The 25,292-nt window shown below is 37.8% G+C and overlaps 1 protein-coding gene and 1 non-coding gene across 3 annotated transcripts; one reads left to right on the forward strand and one right to left on the reverse strand.

Moving 5' to 3' along the window:
* Positions 1-221: 221 nt before the first annotated feature.
* On the reverse strand, positions 222-433 carry LOC147499718 (small nucleolar RNA U3). Its single transcript, XR_015197281.1, has one exon. It is a non-coding gene; the product is annotated as a small nucleolar RNA U3 (small nucleolar RNA).
* Positions 434-1,161: 728 nt separating this feature from the next.
* Positions 1,162-15,322, forward strand: LOC147499719 (RNA recognition motif XS domain protein). 2 transcript variants are annotated; one of them, XM_086561507.1, is made up of 4 exons: positions 1,183-2,107; positions 6,758-7,065; positions 13,663-13,725; positions 14,716-15,322. In XM_086561507.1, the coding sequence occupies exons 1-4, from the start codon at positions 1,245-1,247 to the stop codon at positions 15,063-15,065; spliced, it is 1,584 nt and encodes a 527-aa protein (XP_086417633.1). In that variant the 5' UTR covers positions 1,183-1,244; the 3' UTR covers positions 15,066-15,322. The 2 variants fall into 2 exon arrangements, with proteins under 2 accessions (XP_086417634.1, XP_086417633.1); XM_086561508.1 differs by lacking the exon at positions 13,663-13,725 and having other exon boundaries at positions 1,162-2,107.
* Positions 15,323-25,292: the final 9,970 nt, after the last annotated feature.

A 25,292-nucleotide genomic window follows, 5' to 3' on the forward strand; every position in this document is an offset into this window, starting at 1 on the left:
TGGGCTCAAGTACATCAACCAAAATTAAAAGCTTGAAAATTAACAGGCCTACACATAATGGGTTTAAGAATAGCAGGCCTGACTACAGGTCGGGCTGCATGGCTAGTTTTAGTGAGTTTACAATTAGAACATTGATTATTATCATTCATGGTCATTAAAGTACATATAATCACAGTTATAAGATAAGCGCATACTATTTAGAGGATTTCATCCCGTTTTGAAGCTTGTCAGACAACCATCTAACCCCCCAATGGTTGGAAGGTGTTGAGAATGATCCTCTATAGCAAAGTGAGCCCATCAGGATCACCAGCCATTAATCACGATATGATCGCCCCGTCCTATTTCATCTACCAAGCTTTGGTTACCGTCTCTTGGTTACTCAAGGAAACAAAAGTACTTCCCTATAGAACATATCCTGTTCGAGTAAGGTCGTGATTATCATTTCCACAGAAGAGTTTAAATACTTCATACATGGGTCTCTCTTACAGATGTGGGACTAAAGACTAACGTTTCAGCTTTCCTTACCTACAAGTATGCAAACCTCTTCCCTGAGTGACATTAGGAAGTGTTTTTTTAAATTCTTAATAAAAGAGGGGTTTGTTCTAAATTCAAGGAGGGAAATGGAGAATAATTAAATAATTTAAGTGACATTAAGGGGTTTTTCTAAATTATTAATCAAGTGAGCGGATCGAACGATCTAGGCAGAGGGAGGGTTATGCGGACAAAAACTAAGTTGGTTGGTTTCTGTCTGTCCTCACCTATCCCTCCCTCCTTCTCTTTGCCTCCTCGATAGTGGAGAACAACTCTTGTGTGATAAACACAATACTAACCAATATGGCTTCCAATTTTCTATGTCAACTTTTAGTAAATATAATAGATATATATATATTAATAATATTATATATAAAACACATAAACTATTATAAATTTTGGGCCGGGCCATTATCGGATCGTACATAGGTATGTCCAGACCTGGCCCAATAATCTTATGTGACTAATTTTAAAGTCTAAATCCTTATCTTATCGGTTCGGATTCAATCGAGCTTTGGGCTTGTCCCGCCCATTGACAGCACTACTGAAAACCGGCTATCATAAAGTGTCGAGATATCGAAATTATTATTATTATTAACGTCGAAATATCAGCATTTGATTCCCAATATATATCGGCAATATATCAGCGGTACATATCAAAGCAAAACAACCTCTCCTTCATCTTCTTGAGAAAAAAATTATCATTCCAATTAATGGCAGGAGGAGGAGGAGGAGACCCAAAAGGAAACAATAACCCCTCCAGCTCACACCGTAAATCCCGATGGGAATCTGGCACGAAAAACACCTCATCATCATCCACTAACAACACAAATCCCGATAATAATAATAATATTAATACCAAACAACAACCAATCATATCAAAACCGTCAAACCCAAATAATAATAGCAACAAAAAACTAGACTACCACCAGCACCACCAGCACCACCCATCTAGACCATCCCCACAAAATCAACAACAACCATTATTACTACCTGGACCAGCAGCAGCAGCTGGGCCAACATATGGTTTACATATGTTAGATAGAAGAACTATTGCTCTAGCTGATGGTAGTGTTAGGTCTTATGTTGCACTCCCTCTTGATTATCAAGATTTATTACCTCCCCCTCCTCCTCCTACTCGTTTAACTCGCCCTGGGGAAAATGAGTATTGGTCTACTTTTGAAGGGAGACATGATGCTTCCTTGAAAAGGAAGTTTTCTGATGGGGATGAAAGACATGACTTTGCTAGACAGAGACAACAGTTATTGCAGTATGGGAATCAGAATGGGTTAGCTGCTGGAACCAGTAGTCCCTTTAGTAGGGATATCGATGATATCAGGGGTGGGAAACATATGAGGATTGGAGGAGGAGATTATAGTTTATCATCTGGACATGGAATGGTCACTAGTGCTGCTGCCGAGTCCTCCTCCACTTTTAAGCACCATGATGTGGATCCACAGGCTTTGAAGAAAGCTTTTCTTCGCTTTGTCAAGTTACTTAATGAGAATGTCGCGCTCAGGGCTAATTATTTCGAGAATGGGAAGCAAGGACCACTGCAATGTCTCGCGTGTACCAGGTTTGATAGTATAGGGTTGTATGTCATTTATTTCTTTTCATTGTTTTTAACTGTTTATCTGATAATAATTTCATTAGTTATGTTTGACTGTTTAGATGCTACTGTAATAGATGTATTTAGTGATGAAGCGCCGTAGATGGGGTGGTTAAAAGTTCATTTTTAAGCTCTTAGGATTGCTCTATGAAGAGTAATAGATGGTATAAAATGGGTGAGGTATAGGGGCTTATTGAGATGTCATTCATAGTTTTCAGCTTAGTTTTCCTGGATTGAATTCATAGGAGTTTAGATTACTGACAAGAATGCCTTGTGTTTAGTTTAGATTTTGTGTTTTATTCGGAAATATCAGTTCTTTTTTAGATTATCTCAATTGATTGAGATTATATATTTTTCATCAACGACAATGCCTATTGATTTTTCTAGGGATCCGTCACTGATGATGCAAATGTCACTCTATTTAAAATTGCATCAGTGATTATTCCAAGTACTCTGAAGTAACGCAAAGGCGGTATTGTCTTGTGAGACTTTGAGCTAGTTGTAGCAAGTAGCTAGGATTTGTAGTTGCAGACTTGCATTTGGTAATCAAAAGTTTTACCTGAGAATTCATCCCTCTCTCTCTTGGTATGCTGCCCTGAGGACATCTTGATGATAAACCATCTCTAGAAGAGAAAGCAGATCACTGTAATTTTTTCCCTTACTGCATGGTTGATGTTGCATAGTTAGATTACACTCTTATTAGTTGCTCCCGTTGTTGGCAAGTATAGTGTTTTTTCCTGTTATACTCAGACTTAGCGTGGGTTTTCCTTTTTCAGATGACTATACTAGTTTATTTTTAGGCCTTAGAGTTTCTAACCTCATGGTACTTGAGACTGTATCGATGGAAGAATAAATTTTTGTGGTGTATTGGTCTGAGAGGAATAGAATGCTTCTTAGAGTGGCCAGTGTTGGGCTTTGAGTGGGTTCATTATTTCGATTAAAATCTTTTTTGTTTCTTTGGGTGAAGATATTGGAGGATCTATCCAATACCCCGATCATTTTGTCTCTAGATGGGAATCTGTAATGTTTGAGAGGGTTCCTCTAGGAAGCTCGTTATCTGTTTATTTTTTTCAGGTGGTCTTATGCATAAAATTTGTCTTTTACTGATAGACAATCGCTGTCGCAGTTGTTTGCTATCTTGCTTTAATAAAAAATGGCTATAGCTACAAGTGACATAATATTAGAAGTAGGATTCATATAGCCGGATCTTAGCTGTTGGTATAAGTTGTTGTTGTTGATGATGACCATCTTACACTTTGCTTGGGTAAAGGATTTATTGGTAGAATCATTCATAATGCTTGATCAGAGTTTAATGTAGGATCTATACGGATACGGAAGCCTTCTTTCTTATGTTTGTTTCTTATTCTTCTGAGGTAAGTTCTTTGGAAAAGGGAATTTCTTGGATATGGGAGAGAGGTTTCTTCCAAATCTCCTTTGATAATAATGATTTATAATCTAAAGATAGGTCCTTGGTAAGGTCTTGTTACAAATTATAATTTCCGGCTTCTTTATATAACTCTTTCTGTCACTGTAAATAGAAAGAAGGAGTTTTCATGGAATATATCTATGTTATATGAGCTTACAGGGCATCCTTCTATTCTCGAGCTTGTCAAAAGAGATATTCACCTTTCGAATTGTTATATTTCCTCTTGTTAGTTGATGTGATGAACAAGCCTTGGTAGGTTGGGCCTAAGGTATTGCTTCCAATTCCCACATTCCTTACATGGGAATGCATGTTTTTGGTAACTTAGTATTATAGGATATTAGGGTGATGGGGAATTAAAGAAGAATAGTCAGGCTAGGGTTTTACTGGTGTGATTGTAAATGATATATATATGGTGGTGCAAAGCTATCTATATTCTCATATATAGTGAATGTCTGATTAACGTTATAGTTTTATTTTTCACTGAAGTCTGAATTTTATTCTTTTGTACCTAAACACCGATGTGGATGGGCAGCTTTTGCTCTCGTTTTCTTCTTTATGTATGTACCATAGTAAATTACTGAATTTCAGTCCAAATCAGTCGCTGCAGACTAAAAAGACCCCCTTTTCCCTCAGGTTTTTTCCCTTGATAGGATTATTACAGACTTACGGTGTAAAGGGAAAAAGATCTGTTAACTTATGATCATCTATTTATGCAAGACGAGTTTATATACCATGTATTGATTCATGGTATCTTCTCTATTTGTTTCATATGACGTTATCCCTTGTCTAAGAAGGGTCTGTTTCCTTGGATACATATAGGGTCTCTCTTCATGGTCATGGTCTTTTTTGTTTCACTTTTTTGGGTTTTTGCTTATGTTGATCAATGAGACTCAGTTGCTGAGCTTAGCTTGTTTGGTGTCTTGTACTCCTATGTAAGTGAGCTTAGAATATGCAAGATATGGAGATTGTTTGGTCTCCTAGTTCGGTTGAAAACCATAAAATTTGCTTGTAGAAGTTGGTGTTAGGCCAAGCTTTTGGTTCTTTGGCTTTCACATTAAGATAGTCCATTTTTTTTTACTTTTCCAGGTATTCATATATTAATTTTCCCATGCAGTTAGTGGAATCAATTTTCAGTTGTTTGCATCTTTGCAAATGTAGATAGATTTTTGTGATAGTTAGTCTGCGAACAATAATAGTTTGATGGTACCTTGATGTGTAATTGAAACCATAATCTCGTTTAATGTTGTTCTATGCTCGTGGACTGATGTCCAGATGGTGAAGGAATATCACAAATACAAAAATAACCATTTCTCTCTTTTTGCGCACTTTGTAAGAAATTGTGTGTGATGTTAAAATTCCAATGTCATCCTGTTTATGACTACGAAAATAGTGAACTTAATGCTCTGGCTCAGAGAAACTTTCAATAAGTATAATTTTAGTACCGTTGGTGGGATGTCTGAGCTTTGACATTGCTTGATGCCAATTGCAAAATGAGATTGCAACGGCAATTGCTAGTTACCTCGCAGATTGCTGGCATTGCTTGACTTACTGTTTTGTTTAACTACTCTTCGGTGAATTTGTCATGTTGGTGTTCCCTATATGGAGTTTTGAGTCTGATAGATGCTGCGACTTAACTTAAAGCAGGTTATTTATATGTTTTTCAATGTTTTACTGCGTTCTATGACTTTGGAAACTCAATGATTCTGAGATTATGATATCAATTTTGATTAGTGATGTATTTGATTGTAAATCAGTTGATGATTCTGCTTGTATAACCTCTCCCCCCCCCCCCCCAATCTTTTTGGAAGTATTTTTTAGCCAAACATTACAGGGAGAAAAGTTCGATTTTGTTATTTTTCCTGTAGTTCTATCATGTCATGAACTCATGATCGACCTGCTGTAAGTCTGTAACTCTGTAAGCACACTGTTCCTTTCATTGTCATTCATCTGAGTGAAGTGATTTCTTAAATTTAGGCTTGTTTCTCTAGACAACTTGCAAATAGAGGTGAGTTATTGGCAAAGATGCAAATAGGGAATAGGAAAGAGTACCCTATGGAGACAAAACGATTACTGGTTTTGTCTAGGAATTTCTGATTTTATTTTAAATCAGCTCCCGGTTCTGACCAGGTAGGCCGTTGTTTCAAGTGGACTCCCAACATATTTTGAAGATTCTTAAGGACCCCATGCTTTATTTTTGGGGATAATTGGATATCCACGACCGCATTTAGGTACCTTTTCAGAGGTTGCACTAAATATCTTTTTCAGTTGTGGAGTTTAATAGTGGTGGGTCTGTGTGGTACCCTTATGAAGGCTGGTGCGTTCATAAGAAGTCTATTAATGGTACAGAAATATGTTAGAATTAAGGCTTGTTCTTCTTAGAAGCCCTCACCGCATTTTTCTTTTGATTGAGCTTTGAAGTTCTTTTCTGAATTAGGTGTTGGATCTAGGGGTGAGATTAGCATAAGAGTGGGTGGTTTTCCGTAGTCAGACCAAGGTAAAGGTTGGCGAGAAGAAGTAACACAAATCTGTGGCATCACACCATCTGAAGAATTTCTCTCTTCTTGTATCTGGTGATCCATGCCTTTCGAATCTTTATTAATTCCTCATCATCCTTTTTATTTTGTTATTGGTGCAATATTTACCAAGTTCTTTTTTTGTACCTGTTATATTTTGTGGTATGTTCTTTTTGATACTGATATCCTTGTATTGTTTGCTAAATTTAACTCATCTACCAACAACTTTTCTTTGGTTCTTCTCTGTCTATGTTTTCTCTCCTTGCCCACCTCGTCTTTCTCCTTACCCTTTTATAGGTGCTATTACCCCATCCATAAATAATCAATTCTTCTTCTTCTTTCCAATCTTGTTTCTGGGTCGGGGTGGGGTTGGGTGGGAGGGAGAGGGTTGTACAACCTGCTGAAGTTACTGTGGAAGTATTTGCAAGTTATCTATGAGGTTGACTTGTTTATCGCGTTGTTTTGAAGTTTGATGCCTTGACTAGAGTACCCACCTTTAGTAAACTTTGGATGCATGTATTCCACACACTATATTCCTCAGAGCTTATTGTGGAATGTTGAATGTGAATTTTACCTTCTGCTGTTACTTGTTTCTTTATTTCTTTTTTTTTTTTGAGTGATGTGAGAGGGCAATGGCTGAATTTTCTGTTGTTCATTACTTGGTCTGTCACATTACAGGGCTCCTAAAGACTTTCAAGATATGCATGGTCTTATCATGCATGCATTTGGTTCACATAGCGCTGAGTTGCATGTAGATCATCTTGGCTTACACAAGGCTTTGTGTGTTCTGATGGGGTGGAACTATGCAAGAGTTCCTGACAATTCAAAGGCTTACCAGTCTTTATCAACTAATGAAGCAGATTCAAATAAGGACGATCTTATTTTGTGGCCCCCTCTGGTGATTATCCATAATACAAATACTGGAAGGGGCAAAGATGGTCGTATGGAGGGTATGGGAAACAAGGTGATGGATAATAAACTTAAAGGTACATTGTTTCCCTGAGCCCATTACTTTGTGTTGATGTTTGGCTTAGTAAGATAGGAAGATAAGTGGTAGCAAATCTCTTCTTTGTATCTAAGGTCAGTTAATCTGCGTAGTGCTATAAGTATAGTAGTATACAAGATACATCTGTTATAATAATTGCTTTTGTTTGATGTTATAGAGGATTGCTTGATAACTGAAATCCAACGTTGAATAACATAACCTTTCCATATAGCTATGCCACAGCTGTTTAGGTGGATAGTTTTGTTTTGGACTTCTTTGTAGTTTTTGTTTCTGTCAAGTTATAATAGTCTCGTCTGAGGCGATATTGATCTTACATTGTTATTGTACTGAAATATATATAATAACTGCGGATGGTATACACCAACCGTCTTATATACAAATATTATTTATCTTGTATCTTATAGCAAACGCTTATACTCAATATCAATTGTCTTGCTTTTTCTGTGTTAAAGAACTAGAGTAGAAGTTAAAGAATACATTGGAAGACAAGATACTCCGCTTTTGTTCGACTCTTTTCCTAATGTTCTGGGTTAGTTCTGTGACTCTGCGTTACAAGAAAGGTAGAAGTAACATAAATTGTGAACTTTGAATGTCATTGGAGCTAAACTTAATGGGATTTACAATTAAGTTGGATAAGGTATATTTTCATTGTAAGCTAGAATTTAAGTTTTTACCTGGAGGTTGGATAAACTGTCAGACAAACTAATGTTTTGCTATTTAACATAAGACGTTCTATTCATAAAGTGATAGAAGTAGGATCTATTTTGTTTTTTGGGCACATAAAGTTGCAGCTAGAAGTTTGTTATTGATGAAAAGGTCGCTGCTTTAAACACTGGTATAAGAGGTCGTTACCCAATATGAAAGGAGCCAACGTGATTGTCACAAGTTTTTTGTGGATTGCAATTTTCCTTGGTGATTCATGGATATATTTTGCTTTGAAAAAAGAGCTAGACAAAAGAATTGCTTTTATATAAGAGTTTGCGAACCCAGGTATTAATTGCTTTTTGTTGAATGTTCTCCTAAATTGAGAGTCTACGTATGATGGTGAAAATGGTTATTTTACTTTCACAGGTCATGCATGTTGTATCCTATTCTTTTAAGATTGGATAAGGAACTGTTTGCTCCTATATGTTAGAAGTAGGGATTCGACTAGGAACAGAAATGAATTTAGGAGAACAATTTAAGAGGTATGAGAAAGTGAAATTCGACTAGGAAATCAAAATTTGGAGCAAGAAGGAATGCAAGCCTTTTCATGAGAATTTTTTTTATTGCAAAGAAATGAACTCTGGGTTTCAACTTTGCAATATAAGTACTTAATCTTAACAAATAGCTTTTGAACGTGGTTTAACTGGACGTACACCAAAAAGGAGACAGTTTGAGGGCACCAATCGCAGGTTGTTGAATTGAAGTTTCCAAGGTATTAGTAGAGGGGAGAAATAAGCATTGAGGTAGCTAGAAAACCTTATGTTAACTTTATTGCATCGATGCCGGAAGGGAAGTATGATTTTTTTTTTTTGGATCAGTAAAGTATAACTTTATTAATATAATTAAAGATAGATACATAAGGATGAGATATCCTCTATTATATACATATAGAAAAAGAAAAGAAAAGAAAAGAAAAACCATAAAGTGACAAGTCTCTTAGCCCGATCATTTCATTATGGACTCCCATCGAAACACAAACGCCTCAAAAGGTATGTTTCGTGTCTCAATATGCACCTTTGACTAGAAACATAAAAGAGTTTTGATTGCCAACACAACTTTCTCCATAGACGTTGTTGTTCCCTCAAAGTGTCTCTGATTCCTCTCCAACCAAATGCCCCACAGAATCGCAAAAGGCAACATGCTCCAAAGTCGTTTCCCCTTCTCATGCTGGAAGGGAAGTATGAACTGAAACTATTGAATTAAACATAACAAGCTACTTGGATGAAAATGGTCATCCCCTCTTAGTAGTATATTATCTGATAGCTTATTTGCATAGGGGAGTAGTTGGGTGGATATATGGATCTCAAGTTGGCAATAAGCAGGCCAAATAAATCACTTTATCCTACCATTAATGATGTGCTTTAACGTCAACCTCAATGTCATCCATGCCAACTTCCACCTGTTTATCATCTAATTAGCAAGCTCATGTCAACCATAACTGTAGCCTAGTGTCAATCTAGTGGTTTCTCTCTCTCTCTCTCCTCTGCTTTTCTTTTTTACAATGGTGGTTTAGAAACAATCTTTTGGCTGGGTCATTGGTTGGATACAAGAATCCTGCTTGACCCAGAGGTTTCTTATGTGATGGAGTTTACATAGTTTCATTTCCTCTTAGCTTCATGTGATTCCATGTAGAGAGACTTGGCGGCGTTAATGATTTTGAGATTCTTTGAAGTTAAGAGGAAAATGATATGGCTGCAGATTTTCTTATTTCATTTTTGGTTGTGAAATATCAAGGGTAAGATGGGAGATGGAGATGGAGATGGTAGAATATTATAGAGAATATGCATATGTCATGTTAATATGATCCCTGAAAGGTTTCTTTAAGCTTTCATGTTAATATGATCCCTTAGTCTCTAGGTGGTATCTTTAAACTTTTGGGAAATATGTTCTTGAACATTAATAAGATGAGTAGATGACCTATTTGTTTTCTTGGCACCGAAGCTTTGTTTAAGATGGTTGAATCTAATATGATGTTTTGCTAAATGCAATTATGCAAGGATAGATTATACTATTTTAGAAAGTCATATTGCAAAGATGGGAAGAAGAACAATGATCATGGAGATGGGATGTTTCTTTATTATTTAGTAGGAGGCTAGGAGCAGTGGATGTTAGCAATAATTATTAGCTAATAAATGAAAATTTGGTATGTCCTCATCCTCTTTTGGTTTTCGTGAGTGGGTCTTTGGTGATAAATTTAGAAGATTCTGGTTCAGAGCAATGCGATTGTCTCATGAAATTTACTTGTAGTGGCAGTGGAGGTTGTAGACTATACGTGATCAGGTTGGTGAGTTGGCACCTGTTCAATTGTTTTCAGTGTTTAGTTGCGTTGACGATGTTTCGTTTACATTTAGTTGATAACGCTCTTGGGTGCGCCTCTTTTCTATTTCTGGTTAGAGGTCTCTTATACTGGTTTGTCAGTTCAAACAAGTGTAAAATACTAAAATCCAACCTGTAGGAAATGTGGTAGCTATTACTCTCTGTTTTTACTTTGTTTTCATAATGCTTATCCTTCTACATCCTCCTTTTTCTTATAATTCATTGGGTGGAAACTTCTTGTGGCAAACGAATATACCTTGTGCAAGCTGCACCATTTTTGTCCTCCTCGACAATAGATGGTAGGGAATCATTGATTACAATAGCAGCCTTTATTTTTGAAATTGATGCTCTGCCCTGAAAAGGAGAAAGGATATGTATTAATATAAAAGACTAAGACTATGGTAAGAGTTGATTGGAAACAGATTTGGAGCTTAGGTAAAGAAGAAAGTAGTTCTTCGCTCCTTTACATATGGTACTGGCTGCATGACATGGTGGTATAAGAGTATGAATTAATTCGATCTCACATCCTTTGTTGTTTATATCTAAATTTGGTTACACATCCTTTGTGGTTTAGAGGAGGGCAAATCCAAAATCCAAATAGGAATCGAGGGTTATTCACAGAACTCTTTTAGTACCTTAATTGTTATTATCCTGAAGGAGGGGATGGTATATGGTAACAGCATGCATGAAACATCTCCCTGACTTTCAGGGTGAAGAAAATTGTGTACAAAGTAGATATCGGTCTCAAGAACTGTGGAACAAAGATGATTAAAAGGACTGAAGATTGAGATAATATCTCTCCTGTTAGCTAAATCTGTTCATTATATCAAAATTTTGGTAATAGTATGGGAGTAAGTTTTGTAGCAGATAAAACATGTGCATCTGCGAAACAGAAGAAAAGTGTTCTCGTATGTATTCAAGTTTTGGGAGGTTGGGCCCAAAATTTTACTTTCAACTCCCACCTTCATCGGAGAAAATGGGATGCGTTTTGGGAATAAAGTTAGAACTATGACAAAAGAAAGGGTTATATTCAAATGAAGCACAAGGAAATCATGTTTCTGGTTGTATGGGGTTTGGATGCTTGTAGGCTTGTAGCATTTCTTTTCCCCATGTCTGGTGGATTTTGGCATTTGAAATTCCTTATAGTTTAAACTCAATTCTTTTTTCTAACGTGTATGATTAGAACTCATATTATTTTGGTCGCTTTTGACTCTATAACGCATAACTCTGATATTCTTTATTAGCGTTTTAAAAATTGAATAAGGTCAGGTTCATTCGAGAGCCTTATTGTTTATGTAAAATTGGGATTATATGATTATATGTCTGGATCTCACTTATTGTGCATGCCTCCCCTGGAATGGAACCCCACCCCAACACACACACACACACACACACAAAAAGCTTTTAGTGGGTTTTCCTGGTTTTCACTCTTGATTGTACTTCCTCTTCTTTTGCTTAGTTATCTTGATCAGATATATGGGGTCAGACGGGGGTGCCATGATATCTAGTTTCACTTTCATATTGAAGTGAAGCATAGTGACTATCATGGTGTCTAATTGTATACCAGAATATACAGCTAGGTCATATCGTTCAATTTGTCAAGCCATCTAGATGAAATCCAAGTTTTGTTGCCTTGAATAATACCCAAAATTTACCCTTTGGCTGGTTGGCGCTACTCGTGGTTTTAAGTTTTCTGTTTCGTTGGACTGTTAGCTCATCTTTACTGTACTTCTTTTCTTTGTTATGATCAGTTGCAACATTATGGATATGGTACGAGATTTTCATGATGACGTCATCAGTTGGGTGTACAACTGACAATTTTCCGTCTAGGTACCTCGGTCTACCGTTGGGAGCATCTTATAGGTCTATTTCCATTTGGGACACTGTTATCGAGCGTTTTAGTTGCAGATTGGCAGGGTGGAAGGGGCGTTTTTAGTCCATGGGGGATCGAGTTATCCTTATCAAAAACATTTTTTCTAGCCTCCTTGTCTACTACATGCCTTCTAGTGTTGCCAATAGATTGGAATCGATTATTAGGGATTTCCTTTGGGACGATAGCGAGGATAGACATAGGTTTCACCTAGTTCGGTGGGAGCGGGTGTGTATGTCGAGACGGGAAGGTGGGTTGGGTATTAGGAGCTTGCGTGAGTTTAACCATGCGCTACTTGGCAAATGGCTATGGAGGTTTGGGGAGCAGGGTTTGGGTTGGAATAGTGGCCCTGTTACCATACCATATGGGTGTAGTGTGTGGAAAGGCATTCAAAAAGTAGGGGAGGCTTTTCAGAAGAATATTAGATATGTTTTGGACCATGACGAAAATATTCATTTTTGGGAGGATGTTTGGTCGGAAGAGAGACCCCTGTTGCGGGTGTTTCCTAAATTATATGCCTTATCTGACTTTAAAAATAAATTGGTTCGCTGGTTCATGAGGGATGATAATAGTTTTGTTGCTCGAACCTTGGGATTTATGTTGCTCTCTCTGATAAGGATATAGCGAGTGTGGCTGCACTCACAGTGAAGTTAGACCTTATTCCTTCTGTGAGACCGGAAAAAGATAAAAGACTTTGCCATATTGACAAAAAAGGGGTATTTTTTAAACTTCATTCACTTGTTCCTCATCGGGGTTTGAATGTCCTTTATAATTTTCCAAGTCAGACTATTTGGGGTTCCAAAGTTCTCTTGAAAGTTGCTATTTTTGTATGGTGTGCGTCGTTAGGTAAGATCTTGACTATTGACAACCTCAGAAAATGACGTATCAAATAGGTGATTATCAATTTTTGTCCTTTGTGCTTGAGAGATGGAGAGTCTGTGAGTCATATTCTCTTGCTGTGTCCTTTCTCTTGGAGAATCTGGTGCTCTTTCCTATTCGAGTCTGGGGTCTCTTGGTTGTGTTCTGGATCGGTGAAGAAGGTATTAGCCTCATGGAACTTGAGGGTTCATTCTTGGAAGGGAAGCCGTCTTTGGAGCATGCTCCCTTTTGCAATCCTATGGGGTCTATGGTTGGAGAGGAATAATAGACATTTTGAAGCTCCTACGATGTCTATGGGGAGGGTGGTTTTGGCCATCAAAGCACGGCTGTTTTTCTTGTTGAAAGTGCACAACGAATTTCAAGACATCCCTTTTGAGGCCTTCGTATGCAGATGGGAGTCCATTATCAGCTGAGGGCAGGACTGTCTTATGTTTTTTTCTTTTCTTTTCAGTTTCCTAGTAGCTTGTACTATAGGATATCTCATCCTTTCCTTTTGTTTACATATATATAAATAAAATACTATACTTTACCAATAATAAAAAAAAAAAAAAAGCTTAACATGCACCATTTGATTAAGAATTGACACTTGCTTGAATTGTTTGCAAACTACTATCTGGTTTCAAGATTGATTTCAACTCGGTCTGTTTTGGTTTGGTGTAAAGTATGGTTGGATTAAATATAAGCCATTTTATTACTGTTGCTTGGGTGACTAGAAAGTACAACTTTGAAATTTGTTCAGACTTCAAAATGGAATTCTGTTGCATCCTGAGCAGGATTTCATTAATCATGATCAATTATTGACTGCAGAGGTTCAGATGACATCAAAATGGAGTTCCATGCAATCCCCATGCATCTTCCCCCTTTCCTTTGGTAACATTATTGCCTTCACTGATTAAGTAATTATTGTGTTCACTGGAACACGTTAAGGTTGTGATTGTTGTTGGTGTTACTCACCTTTAAAATAATTGCTGATGGCCCAAGTAGTAGAAACTCAGGAACTCGGTAACAGTAATTAGTGGGTGAAGATCAGTTTCATCTGTTTTGGGTTAATAGTTGTAATACTTAAATGCATAGTAAGCTTCTGTAAGTGGTAAGCTAGAACTTTGTTTGGATGATTTTCTGATAGAATAAGTAACCAGTGCATTGCTCCATGTGGTTTCTTCCTCCTTTTTTTCGGTTCTTGTTATTGTTTCGGCAACATATTCACATGAAAGTTTTGCAAGTTCTTGCCAGTTTTAGGTGTTGGTGACAAGTCATTTTAATCCCATCAATTCAATCTATTTTTGTTAGCTTTGTAGACTGTCCATGTATGCAAGTTTCGCATTAACCTACTGTGGGCTGTCAATCAGGTTTGTGGCTTAGATCTCATAGTGCTATAACTTCTGGTTATGAAATAAAGCATTCAGACATGTCTGTTGAGCTTTCTAGCTTTACATTTTGCTGCAAGTCCTTTAATAACATTCGACCTTCTTCTTTATGGCTCATTTTGTGGATTGCGTCCAATTATAGTAGTTCCTGATTCCTGATATGGGATGCTTTTCGTAATATCTGGATTATTCTTGATAATTTAGCTACCTATCTGATAGAGTGTCAAGGATTAAAGGTCTTTGATATTGAATAGAAAATAATTGTATCAAAAGGACCCTTGTCGGTCAGGGATCAATGCGAAAAATTAGTTATGCTGATCCATAGGAAGTGGGAAGGATTCGTTTTAGTTTGTATCATCTATCTCAATCGATTACCTCATCCAGGGAAGCACTGGAGGTGGAACAATTTGCATTGAATATTACATCATGATGCTGTTGGTACCACTCTGACACTATTGCTTGTTTCTATATTTCATTTGCTTGTGGCTTTCAGATCTCGGCTTTGGTGGCGGGAAAGCAAAGTCATTGTATGGGAAAGAGGGGCATCTTGGCATCACTTTGGTGAAATTTGGAGCTGATCAGTCAGGCTTAAAGGAGGCGGTGCGCTTGGCTGAATTCTTAGAAAAGGAGTATCATGGGCGCAAGGGCTGGGCTCGTGCTCAAACTTCACAGCCAGGGAGGGATGATGAAAACAATCCAAACTTGGTGAAAGTGGATGAGAAGACCAGAGAGAAGCAGAGGATCTTGTACGGGTACTTGGCAACTGCTTCAGATCTAGAGAAAGTCGACTTTGAGACGAGGAAAAAAACCAGTATAGAGATCAAGAGGGATCTGAAGCCATAGGTACAGAAACTAATATTTATTTGGAGATGTCAGAACTGACTTCTGGTTGTGTTTCCCCCTCTTCTGGAGCATAGAAATGGGGAGAGTCATCAGTAGTCTTTTATTTGATTGTTTTGCGCTAAGCTCTGGTACTTGATTGTTGCAAGCTGTAAACATGTCACTTGAACTGTAATTCTCTGACGAGGGTCAGAAGGTGTTGGTTTGTAATTGACACAATCTGATTTAGTTATGCTAGATATTGCGTTTATGTTGGATCATTAGATATATTAATTATCCAATGTGTCATATTTTACTTGTGGGATTTCCCTCCTGCAAAAATTCTTGATTTGATTGATTCAACCTCGTGAAGCTTTTTGCCTAGTTTTAAAACGGGGCTTCTGAATCGTAAGATACTAGGATGTGACAATATCGCCAAATTCGTAATATCTGATTTTACTCAGTTGTGTGATGCTGTAGTTGAATGCTTAACAGGATGATTGGGTTTGATCTCATTTAAAACATCTTCAACAATGGTCTCTAAACCGATTCTCAGACCAAAACATTCAACATCTATTTCAAAGATTTTTGCTTATAAATCGTCATCTCCATTGAAGTCTAACTTCAAGGGGTCATATTGATGGTCAGTGCACATTGACTTCATTTTGGGTTCTGCGTTTAATCGGTGCTACAAAGAAAAAAAAACCCCAACCAAAGCCCTAGACGGGGCAAATCAGGAGCATAGACGGGGCAGCAACGGAAATATTCGAGCAAAGTCGAATAGAAATTTATTTTGTTATAGATTCGGGCACCCCTCAATAGTCGAGCAAAACCCTATTGACTGCAAGGTTGTCCTCTTCAACCTCTTATTTGTTTAGAAAGGAGAAATATTTATCCGATTAAAATTTCAGTAGATTCTATACAGGTGAGAAATTATGCCATTTGAGGTTTAATAAATCTACTATAAAATCTCCTGTTTATTGTGTGATTTGCCTTTGGTTCTGGGTAGTGCCTTAGTAATGAAAATGTTTCCATGGTTGCATATTGCAATGCATATCGTGTAGATAGTAACAATTGGTTTTCATTGGCAAAGTCGGAGACGTACATCTACTTAAGGCCAGCTTTATATATAGGTGTGGGCAATGTTACAAATTTTGCTTTAATTCATATATAGATGCAAAAATTAAAGTATTGGTACAAGACTCGACCTTGGTTTTGAGAAATATTTTAATTTACTCATCTCCATTTCGATTGTTAAAATTATAACGTTAGGAATCAAGAACGAATTTCCAGAGATGGAATTCAGACTCAATTCCATACGCTACCAACGCTCTTCAGAAATGAAGAGTTTTTATTAGGGATCTAATGAGTTTCGTTCTCGAAATCAAATTAGACTCGCCATCGATACTAACTCTTTAACGGAGATACGAATCACTCAGCGGATTGGCGAATTATTTTAAATACTGAGAATAACCACCATTCAGGAACTACGGAAATAAAGTTACCAAAAAATAAGGAACTACGGAAATAAATAAGATAGATGCATAGCCTGATAGCCACATTCACAAACAACTTATTCACGCTTGGTTTGTAAATTTGTTTTTGTTTAGGCCGAGTTAAGCCCAATACGGTTGGACTTGTTTGTTGGGCCTGGTAAATCATAACCCAGAACCTAGAGAATACGAACAAATGTTCATATCTAACTCACTTTCGGTGTGCAATCATATCTAAGGCCTAAGAGCATTTTTAGGAGAGCTACCAAAAAAACACTAAAATTTTGAACCAAAAAAACACCAAGCAACTTTAGGAGCAACATCAAATTTTCGACATCAAACTATGCGGTTTTGGATAAACCACGCCATATAGCCCACGTTTTTCCAAAACCGCGCCATAGAAGCCCAACTGACAGGCCCAAGCCCACGCGGTTTTCAAAAACCGTGCGGTGTTCAGAACACCGCGTACTACTTCTATATAATCAAGACCAAAGCCGCGCGGTTCAATCACTTTCAACTCTTCTCTCAATTATAAACCCTCTCCTTAGTTAAAAAAAAAACAAAACCTACCTAAACTCTTGAAATTTGATATGGATCATTTTGAACCTTTCGACGGTAATGATTGGTAGTACACAGACGACATTGGCGATGAGGGAGAAGAACCCGAGGATGTCGCGCCGACTAATAGACATCCCTATGTACTGGAGTATCAGATGAACGACTTCGATTGGCAATTTGCACCCGGTGAAGCACTTGATATGGAAGTTGTTTCTTCTACACGTGATACAAAACACGTGTCGAGTGCAGTGGCTAATACTCAGGTAATTAATTAGTTTTGATTAAATATTTTGAATATTAATTAGTTGAGTTGGACCAATTAATTATTTATCTTATACGCATTATTTTTTTTTCATAATATCAACATGTTATTGACTACCGAGTTAGATCGGCTTTACATGGTGTTAGAGAGTGGTGGAAGGTTATTAAGAGTTTGGATGAGTTTGTACATATTAGAGATAGTATTTTGTATATATACACCTTTAGGTCTTTTGGTTGATGTGGATTATGAGAAGACTGATTGGGTAGTGGTCATAGCTTTAGTAGAAAGATGGTGGAGTAGAACTCATATATTTTATTTCCCTTGTGCGGAGTTAGGGTTCACACCACTAGACTTCACTATGATTTATGGGTTGAGTATCGGTATAGGCCAACCGATACCTTTTCATACAAATTATGAGAATATGGATAATATGCTTATGAGTTTTCCTCGCTTGGATGCGGATGCTTATGATTCTTCTGGTATTAAGCTATCTCATATTAAGACTGCATATATGGAACCCCTCTTAGATCCTGATACATGAGCCGAGTCGGCTTTGATTCGTTTCTAGGTAGTGAGAAGTGTGATGTATATGTTAGGGCTTTTTTTATGTTTTTTATTGGGCATGTTCTGTTTCCCAATGGTCATTCTACAGTACGACTGGAATATTATGCTTATGTATTTGATTTGCATACTATGAGAGATTATGACCTGGGTAGCTCAGTATATGCCACATTGATAGCGGCGTTAGATAAAGCTTCACAGACATTCGGAAGTAGAAGTCCTCAGATTGCAGGATTCACAGGACTTTTAGAGATTTGGTTTTATGAGTACTTTCGAGCTCTTTGTCCTAACATAGACATGATTGTTGATACTCGCCCGAGATTTGGTAGTTGGTCAGGGATTCACTTGACTCATAACAGGGGGAAGATTAGAAATAATGTCTGTATAGCTCGTGCTCAGATTGATATTAGATCATTGTCATCTATTGAGTGGAGGAGACCTTGGCGTTTGACTACTGCCTTTGATGATCCAGTTGTGCAACATGCTTGTGTGTTGTCACGTCACAGAGTTGTGTTTGCCGCATGTGACTGTATGGTTTGGTACTGTGGCGATAGATGTTGGAGGCAGATGATTGGACGTTATGGAGTTCCATATGCTCCCATGCCAGATGTTAGTGATGCAAAGTCGTGGGGTAGAATTCAAGTTCATGAAGTTCATGCTAGTGGTGGTCCTTGGCCAGATGCGTCTTCTTTTGTTGTTGAGCAGACTGTTGATCAGTATTATAGATGGTAGAATCGTGTCTCCATGGGTCCGTTGTTGCCCCCTGTTGGTTGGGCTAGCAACTTTGAGTTTGTGGGCCTGGAAGGGATGAGACATGAGCTACGTATTCCTCATCCGCCACAGCCTATTTACAACCCACAACCTCTGAATGCATATCATCTAGCTCCTGTGTCTGCCAGTAATTCTCAGATGTTTGTCGTGTGTGGACCTGATGGGGAGACTACTTACATTTCCATTCTTCGAGGTGCCTCGTACTCGTTGCCATGAGTTAGAGCCACAGATTGATCAGTATACCACGGTGAGTTTAGTTATTTTATTTTTCTTATTCATTTATATATATAATATGTACTCACAATATATTTTCTTGGATTTTCAGGCTGAGATTCGGGAAAGATATGAGAACCAGATTTGTATGTTTGATGGGATGAGGACTGCCGTGTATCATTATAGCTAAGAAAGGGAGGAGGCATATTCTCAGACATATCAGCAATCCCAGCGTGCGTAGGACGAGACTCGAAAAGCGTATGAGGATATTTAGTAGGTGTACACGCAACAACATCAGGGATATGAGGAACTTCAGGCTGAGGTAGTTAACATTCGTGCAGACAGAGAAGATCTTGATTCTCAGGTTAGGAACTTAGAGGAGCAATTTAGGAATATCCAAATAGAGAGAGGAGAGGGATCGAGTGGTAAGGGGCGTAAGAAGAGAGCTAAATAAATTTGATGTAATATGATAGATTTTGGATCATTTTGGATATTATATGATTATATCATAATCATAGATTTTGAACTGCATAATCATAATCATAGGTTTATAATTTTTTTTAATTTTTTCGGTTTTGAATCACAATTCTTAATTTCTTCAATTGCACAATTATAAATTTCTCAACTTCTATGCACAATCATAATTTTTCAAGTTCTAAGCACCACAGTTCTAATTTTCGAAAAACGCATGCGGTGTTGGCAAAACCACGCCCATAGAAGCCCAAGCCCACGCGGTTTTAGCAAAACCGCGCCATAGAAGCCCAATTAGCAGCCCAAGCCCACGCGGTGTTGGCAAAATCGCGCGTTTTTGCCAAAACCGCGTGAGTGATTTGATATAGCATCAAACCTGGAACCAAATATTGGCCGATTTGGTGTTTGGTTTGGTGTTTTTTTGGTGTTTTCATCAACATGTGACTCTCCTGAAGTTGAAAAAACACCAAATTGAAAATTTGGTGTTTGATGCTAGGTTGATATCACTCCTAAAGATGCTCTAAGGGTGGAATTCAAGCTAATCAAACCGAGCTTTACTATTCTTAAGTTTGGCTCGTTTATTAAGCGAGCTTTGAAAAAAGCACAAGCTTGGCTCATATAATATATGAACGAGCCCGAGCCGATCCGAGCCGAGTCCGAGTAGTTTGCTTGTCGAGCCGAACTTCATCAAGCTTGTTTGTTATACGATCTATAATATAGGCTCAAGCTTGGCTCATTTATTAAATGAACAAGTTCAAGCCAAGCTAAACGAGCCGAGCCACCACCCTTAATCATATCTTGCAAATTAGAACACATTCTTGCAACACATTCTCATTTATATATATATGAGTGCTTCTTCAATGTGCATCACATTGAGTAGACTCAATGAGCACAATTTGTTGCCTTTGATTTGACATCTTTTTCATTAAGATTTGGGTTCTTGTGAAAATTTTCACTCAAAAAAATTTGTCTTTTGTGCAATACATCCTCAACCCTTAGTTTGAGTGGATGAAGGGTGTGGATTAGTGCACATTGAGTGCATTTGACTTTTGGCGCATTGAAGAAAATGCCTTTATATATATATCATATCTTGCAAATTACACAAAAGTACAAAATAGTATTATCTTTTGATTTATTGGTATCGAGTAAGGGCATCTCCAATTAGGGGTGTAAAATTATACCTCCACATAGGTGCCATTAGGATTTAACAACTCTACTTACCCACTAATTTATAGATTGCATATATCCACACTCTATGGCTCCCAATGGAGATGTAAAAATAAATAGATTTTAAACTCTCACTTGGAGTGACGTTTGACTTTAATTTAAAGAGAGTTCGAGTTTTTTTTTTTTTTTTTTTTGCCGCTAAAGATATTTCATTATCTAGGAATCAACCTTGTAGTACATATGTCTCTCATATCATGATTGATCCATCCACCTAAGAATGGGGTGGAGTTATATTCCACACAAAAGCGAACTTTGGCATCCATTGTTTCAGCTCTCCGGAATTTGATCTATGTGTTCGGTGGTGAGTCCCCAATCTATAGTTTCAGCTTGTTGAGCTTCAAAGTTTGCCAAGGCATCTGCACCATGATTTACTTCCCTATAATTCCACTGCAAGATAAAATTTCCTTCATTCATCAGTTCCCGAATTTCCATTATCATGTCTTTAACTAGTGTTGGAACCTGAGAAGCCTTGTTAGTCACTAGCTGATGTAGTAAACTAGAATCTGTTTCCATCACCACATTTGTACGATTTAATTCTTTCATTGCCTTGATTCCTACCCTTAGTGCCATAGTTTCTGCCATCAACGCCGATTCATAGGCAATTGGAACTGCAATGGCCATTATAAAATTGCCATTCTCATCTCGTAATAAACATCCAGCCCCGGTAGCACCAGGATTTCCATGCGACGATCCATCCGTGTTAAGTTTAAGCCAACCCCTCAGGGGACAATCCCATTTGACATTAATCTCCATCATCTTCTGATTGTTTGATGAGCTGCCACCATCAATTTTCTGCATTGTTGCTGCCATCTTTTTAGCTTTTATCACACGACTGAGTGGATATTGTTTTATGCCAGTGAATTTCTTTTCATTTCTTGCGAGCCAGATATACCAGAGTCCAGTACTAAGTAGTGTAATCCATGGCTTGACTCGATCATAAGCATTTCCTAAGCATTTCATCATATGGTGTAACCACTCTTTCATTTGGATGATGTCAAAGTGCGATATCGATACTGATAGTCCAAGGCCCAACCAAACATCCCTCGCAAAAGGACACTGGAGAAAGAGATGCTTTGGTGATTCTTCAGCAGCCATACAAAGTGATGTGTAACAGATCAGCAGTTGGTAGCAATTAATGTGTAAACTGCCACATAAAAAGCCTAACCTTTTGCATAAGGTTGAATTTCCATATTTTGGAGAAGAGGTGAAGTTTCACTCTATTTGGTTCGTTCACAATAATTCTGCATCAAGTTATATGCACTTTTAACATCATATATCCCAAATTTATCTGGCCACCAAAAGGTAGAATCTTCTTTCGCTATGAGAGTAAGTGGGATGGACATGATCTTTTTCGAAAAGTCTGCCGGCTAGAGCTCCCTGATAAGTCTCGTATTCCATTATCTATGAACTAGGTCAATGAAGTAACAAACTCGGTCCATCATGCAACCAATTGGTTTTCCAATGAGGGACAGTTTAATAGGAGTATCCGAAATCCAATTATCCCTCCATGCTCGAATTGAGATGCCATCACCTACCTTCCATCTCCTTCCTATAACCAACATATTTCTCAGGTAGTGCATAGTTCTCCAAGTTCTTGATGCACTTGTGCTTAGATGAGCATGCATAAATTTTTGGTTCTTGAAGTACTTATCTTTCATTTGTGTCGCCCAGATTGATTGGGAATTGCATAATTCCCAAGCCTTCTTTCCAAGTAACGTCAGGTTTTGCATTTGAAGGTCCTTGATTCCCAGGCCTCCGAACTGAAGTGGTGTGCAAGCTAGATCCCATGCAAAGTAATGCAGTTTCTTTCTCCCAGTTCTTGTGCCCATAGAAAATTCCTTCTTATTTTATCCATTTCCTCGATAATATTCACCGGTAATTGGATAAACGCCATGATATGTGTAGGCAATGCCGAAAGGACAGAGTTTATTAATGTCAGTCGCCCACCTTTGGATTGCAAGGAAGCCTTCCACGACGCTAGTCTGTTGTTAAACTTTTCTATCAACGGCAAGAAATGACTTCATTTATTTTTTCCACTGAACATCGGTGGTATACCTAGATAAGTAGGGAACTTATTAGTACAAGGTGTGTTAAAAATACGGTGAAAAATCCTCATTTCACTAGCTGGGAGCCTCTTGTGGTGAAGGAATTGTGACTTCGTTTTGTTTACGCTTCGACCCGAGGCAGCACAATATCTTTCTAAACATCTATTAATTTCTTCCGCTTCTTCGACATTTCCTTTCCCAAAAATAATGGTTTTGTCCGCATACATCAAATGAGTGATCGGTGTGAGTTGTTTCTAGAGATTTTGAGACCATGAATAAGCCCTTGCACTTGGAGTCTATTGATATTAAGAGAGAGTACTTCAACATAGAGTACAAACAGAAAATGAGATATTGAGTCGCCTTGACGAAGTCCTCATGTTGGGGAGAAGAAACCATAAGTGGATCCATTTAGGAGAATAAAAAACGTGGGACTTTTAACACAGAACATCACCTTCTTGATCCAGTTTCCATCAAAGCCAAATCTATTTAGTACCTCCTCAAGAAAGGGCCACTCAATTTTGTCGTAAGCATATCCAACTTCAGGTCAAAGAGTTTGGACTTAACATTTGCTCTGTTCTTTATAACGTGAAACGCCTTATGAGCCAGAAGAGCATTATCATGTATGGATCGCCCTGGTAGAAAAACACTATGTTGAGGTCCTATAATTCTTTGTAGAATCGGTCTCATCCTCTAGACGATTATCTTTGCGATGATCTTGTAACTAACATTTGTTAGGCTGATTGGCCTGAAATGCTCAGCTACAAATGGATGTTGAACTTTTGGAATAAGCACTATATTGGTATGATTGAGCTCTTTAGTAAAAGTTCTCGAGTTAAAGAAGTGTTGGACAAGGCTTGTTATCTTTTGCGAATCTCCTCCCAATATGTTTTGTAGAACACTGCTTGAAATCTATCAGGCCCCGTAGCCTTAAAAGATCCAATATTCTTAATATCCCACCAGATCTCCTCATGCGAAATTGATCTAGTCAAGGTGTCATTGTCCTCCTGAGTCACCATAAGTGGGATAACATCCATTAGCGTTTCATCAGGGTCAGGATTCGACATTAGGAATTGACAGTAGGTTTGAGTAGTAATCAATTAAATGATCTCCAATCTCCTGCCTATGTGTCAACACCTCGCCATTTAATTTCACCAACCTGTTAATATCAGTTCTTCTCCTTCTGTGAATCACATCAGATTGGAAGTATTTTGTATTCAACTCACCCATTCCGTACCAGTCATGCCTAGCCTTTTGTCCCCAGTGTATGTCCTTCAATTTCAGAACCTCTTCATCCTCCATGAGAAGATCTTGTTCCTGCTGCAGTTGTTGATCAGTGGGACACCCAATTCGATATTGTTATTGTTGGCATTGTTTTATTTCCAAGTCCAGCTAATTCAATTTATAATCCAAGTTTCCAAAACTTTTATGATTCCACTCGATCAGATCATTCTTGCATGCTGCTAGTCTTTTACATAAAGTATATGAAGGAGATCCATAAAAATCTCGTGCCATGATATTTTGAATCACTCTTCTGCAGCCATCGTCCCTGGTCCACATAGCTTCAAACTTGAAAGGTCTCTTAAGCTTTGGTTTTGTTGGGTCAAAGCTCAAATGAAGTATCTTGTGGTCTAATGCCAGTATGGCTTTATGGTATATCATTGTGTTTGGAAACATTCCTCTCCATTTGCTTGAGCACAAAGCACGGTCTAGTCTTTTAGATACTCTATTAAGAAAACTTTGTCTGTTATTCCAAGTGAATATTGGACAAACAAAGCCCAAATCCATGAAAGCACAATTTTGAATCATATCTGCAAATGGTTGACATTGCAATTGATACACAAGTTTGCCCCCTCTTTTTCCCTATTTATACAAAATGTCATTAAAGTCTCGACACATAACCATGCTTGGTCAGTTCTAGGATTCAACAATTCCAACATTTTCCACTGTTCTTTCCTTACAGAGAAGTCATTATTGCCATAAGCTCCAAAAAAATACCAAAAAGATGAACTATTCTCATTGATTTTTGCATGAATGATCCATGAGTCCACATACACTATATCAAGGTCTACATCACCATCCCATAATAACCATAAACCACCAGAAAGACCTCTTGCTGGATATACAAAAGACTGATAATCACCCCTAATAATTCTAATAATACTATTAGATTTAATTAAGCTAGCCTTAGTTTCACACAAAAAGATGATTTTTGGTCTCAACTTCTTGATAACATCTTTAATCTCTCTTACTGTCGAGGGGAGACCCATACCTCGACAGTTCCATATTAGACAACTCATGGCACCCTGTGGAGCTGTTTTCGGGTAGCTGCCTTCACCCTCTGGAATTTGTTTCGCCTACTAGAAAGGCCAAGTGTGTTCCCATTTTAGGAGATTGAATTCTCATCTCCCCTTATATTCAAAAATTTGATTTGCTTGAAACATACTCCCATCACATTGTATTCTCGGTCTTGAAACATACTCCCATCACATTCTTTTAAAGTGCAACGAATTTATTGTCACCATTCATTCAACTCAGGTCCACAAAGGGATATCCGGATCATTTCTTTTGAGATGTCTCCATGTTCAATTTGATATCATTTTTAAAGTGTTAGTGTTAAAATTTATTGTCACCAATTAGATCGATTGTTAGT

Source organism: Coptis chinensis, chromosome 5 (genome assembly GCF_015680905.1).
Source record: "Coptis chinensis isolate HL-2020 chromosome 5, ASM1568090v1, whole genome shotgun sequence".
Taxonomy (NCBI): Eukaryota; Viridiplantae; Streptophyta; class Magnoliopsida; order Ranunculales; family Ranunculaceae; genus Coptis; species Coptis chinensis.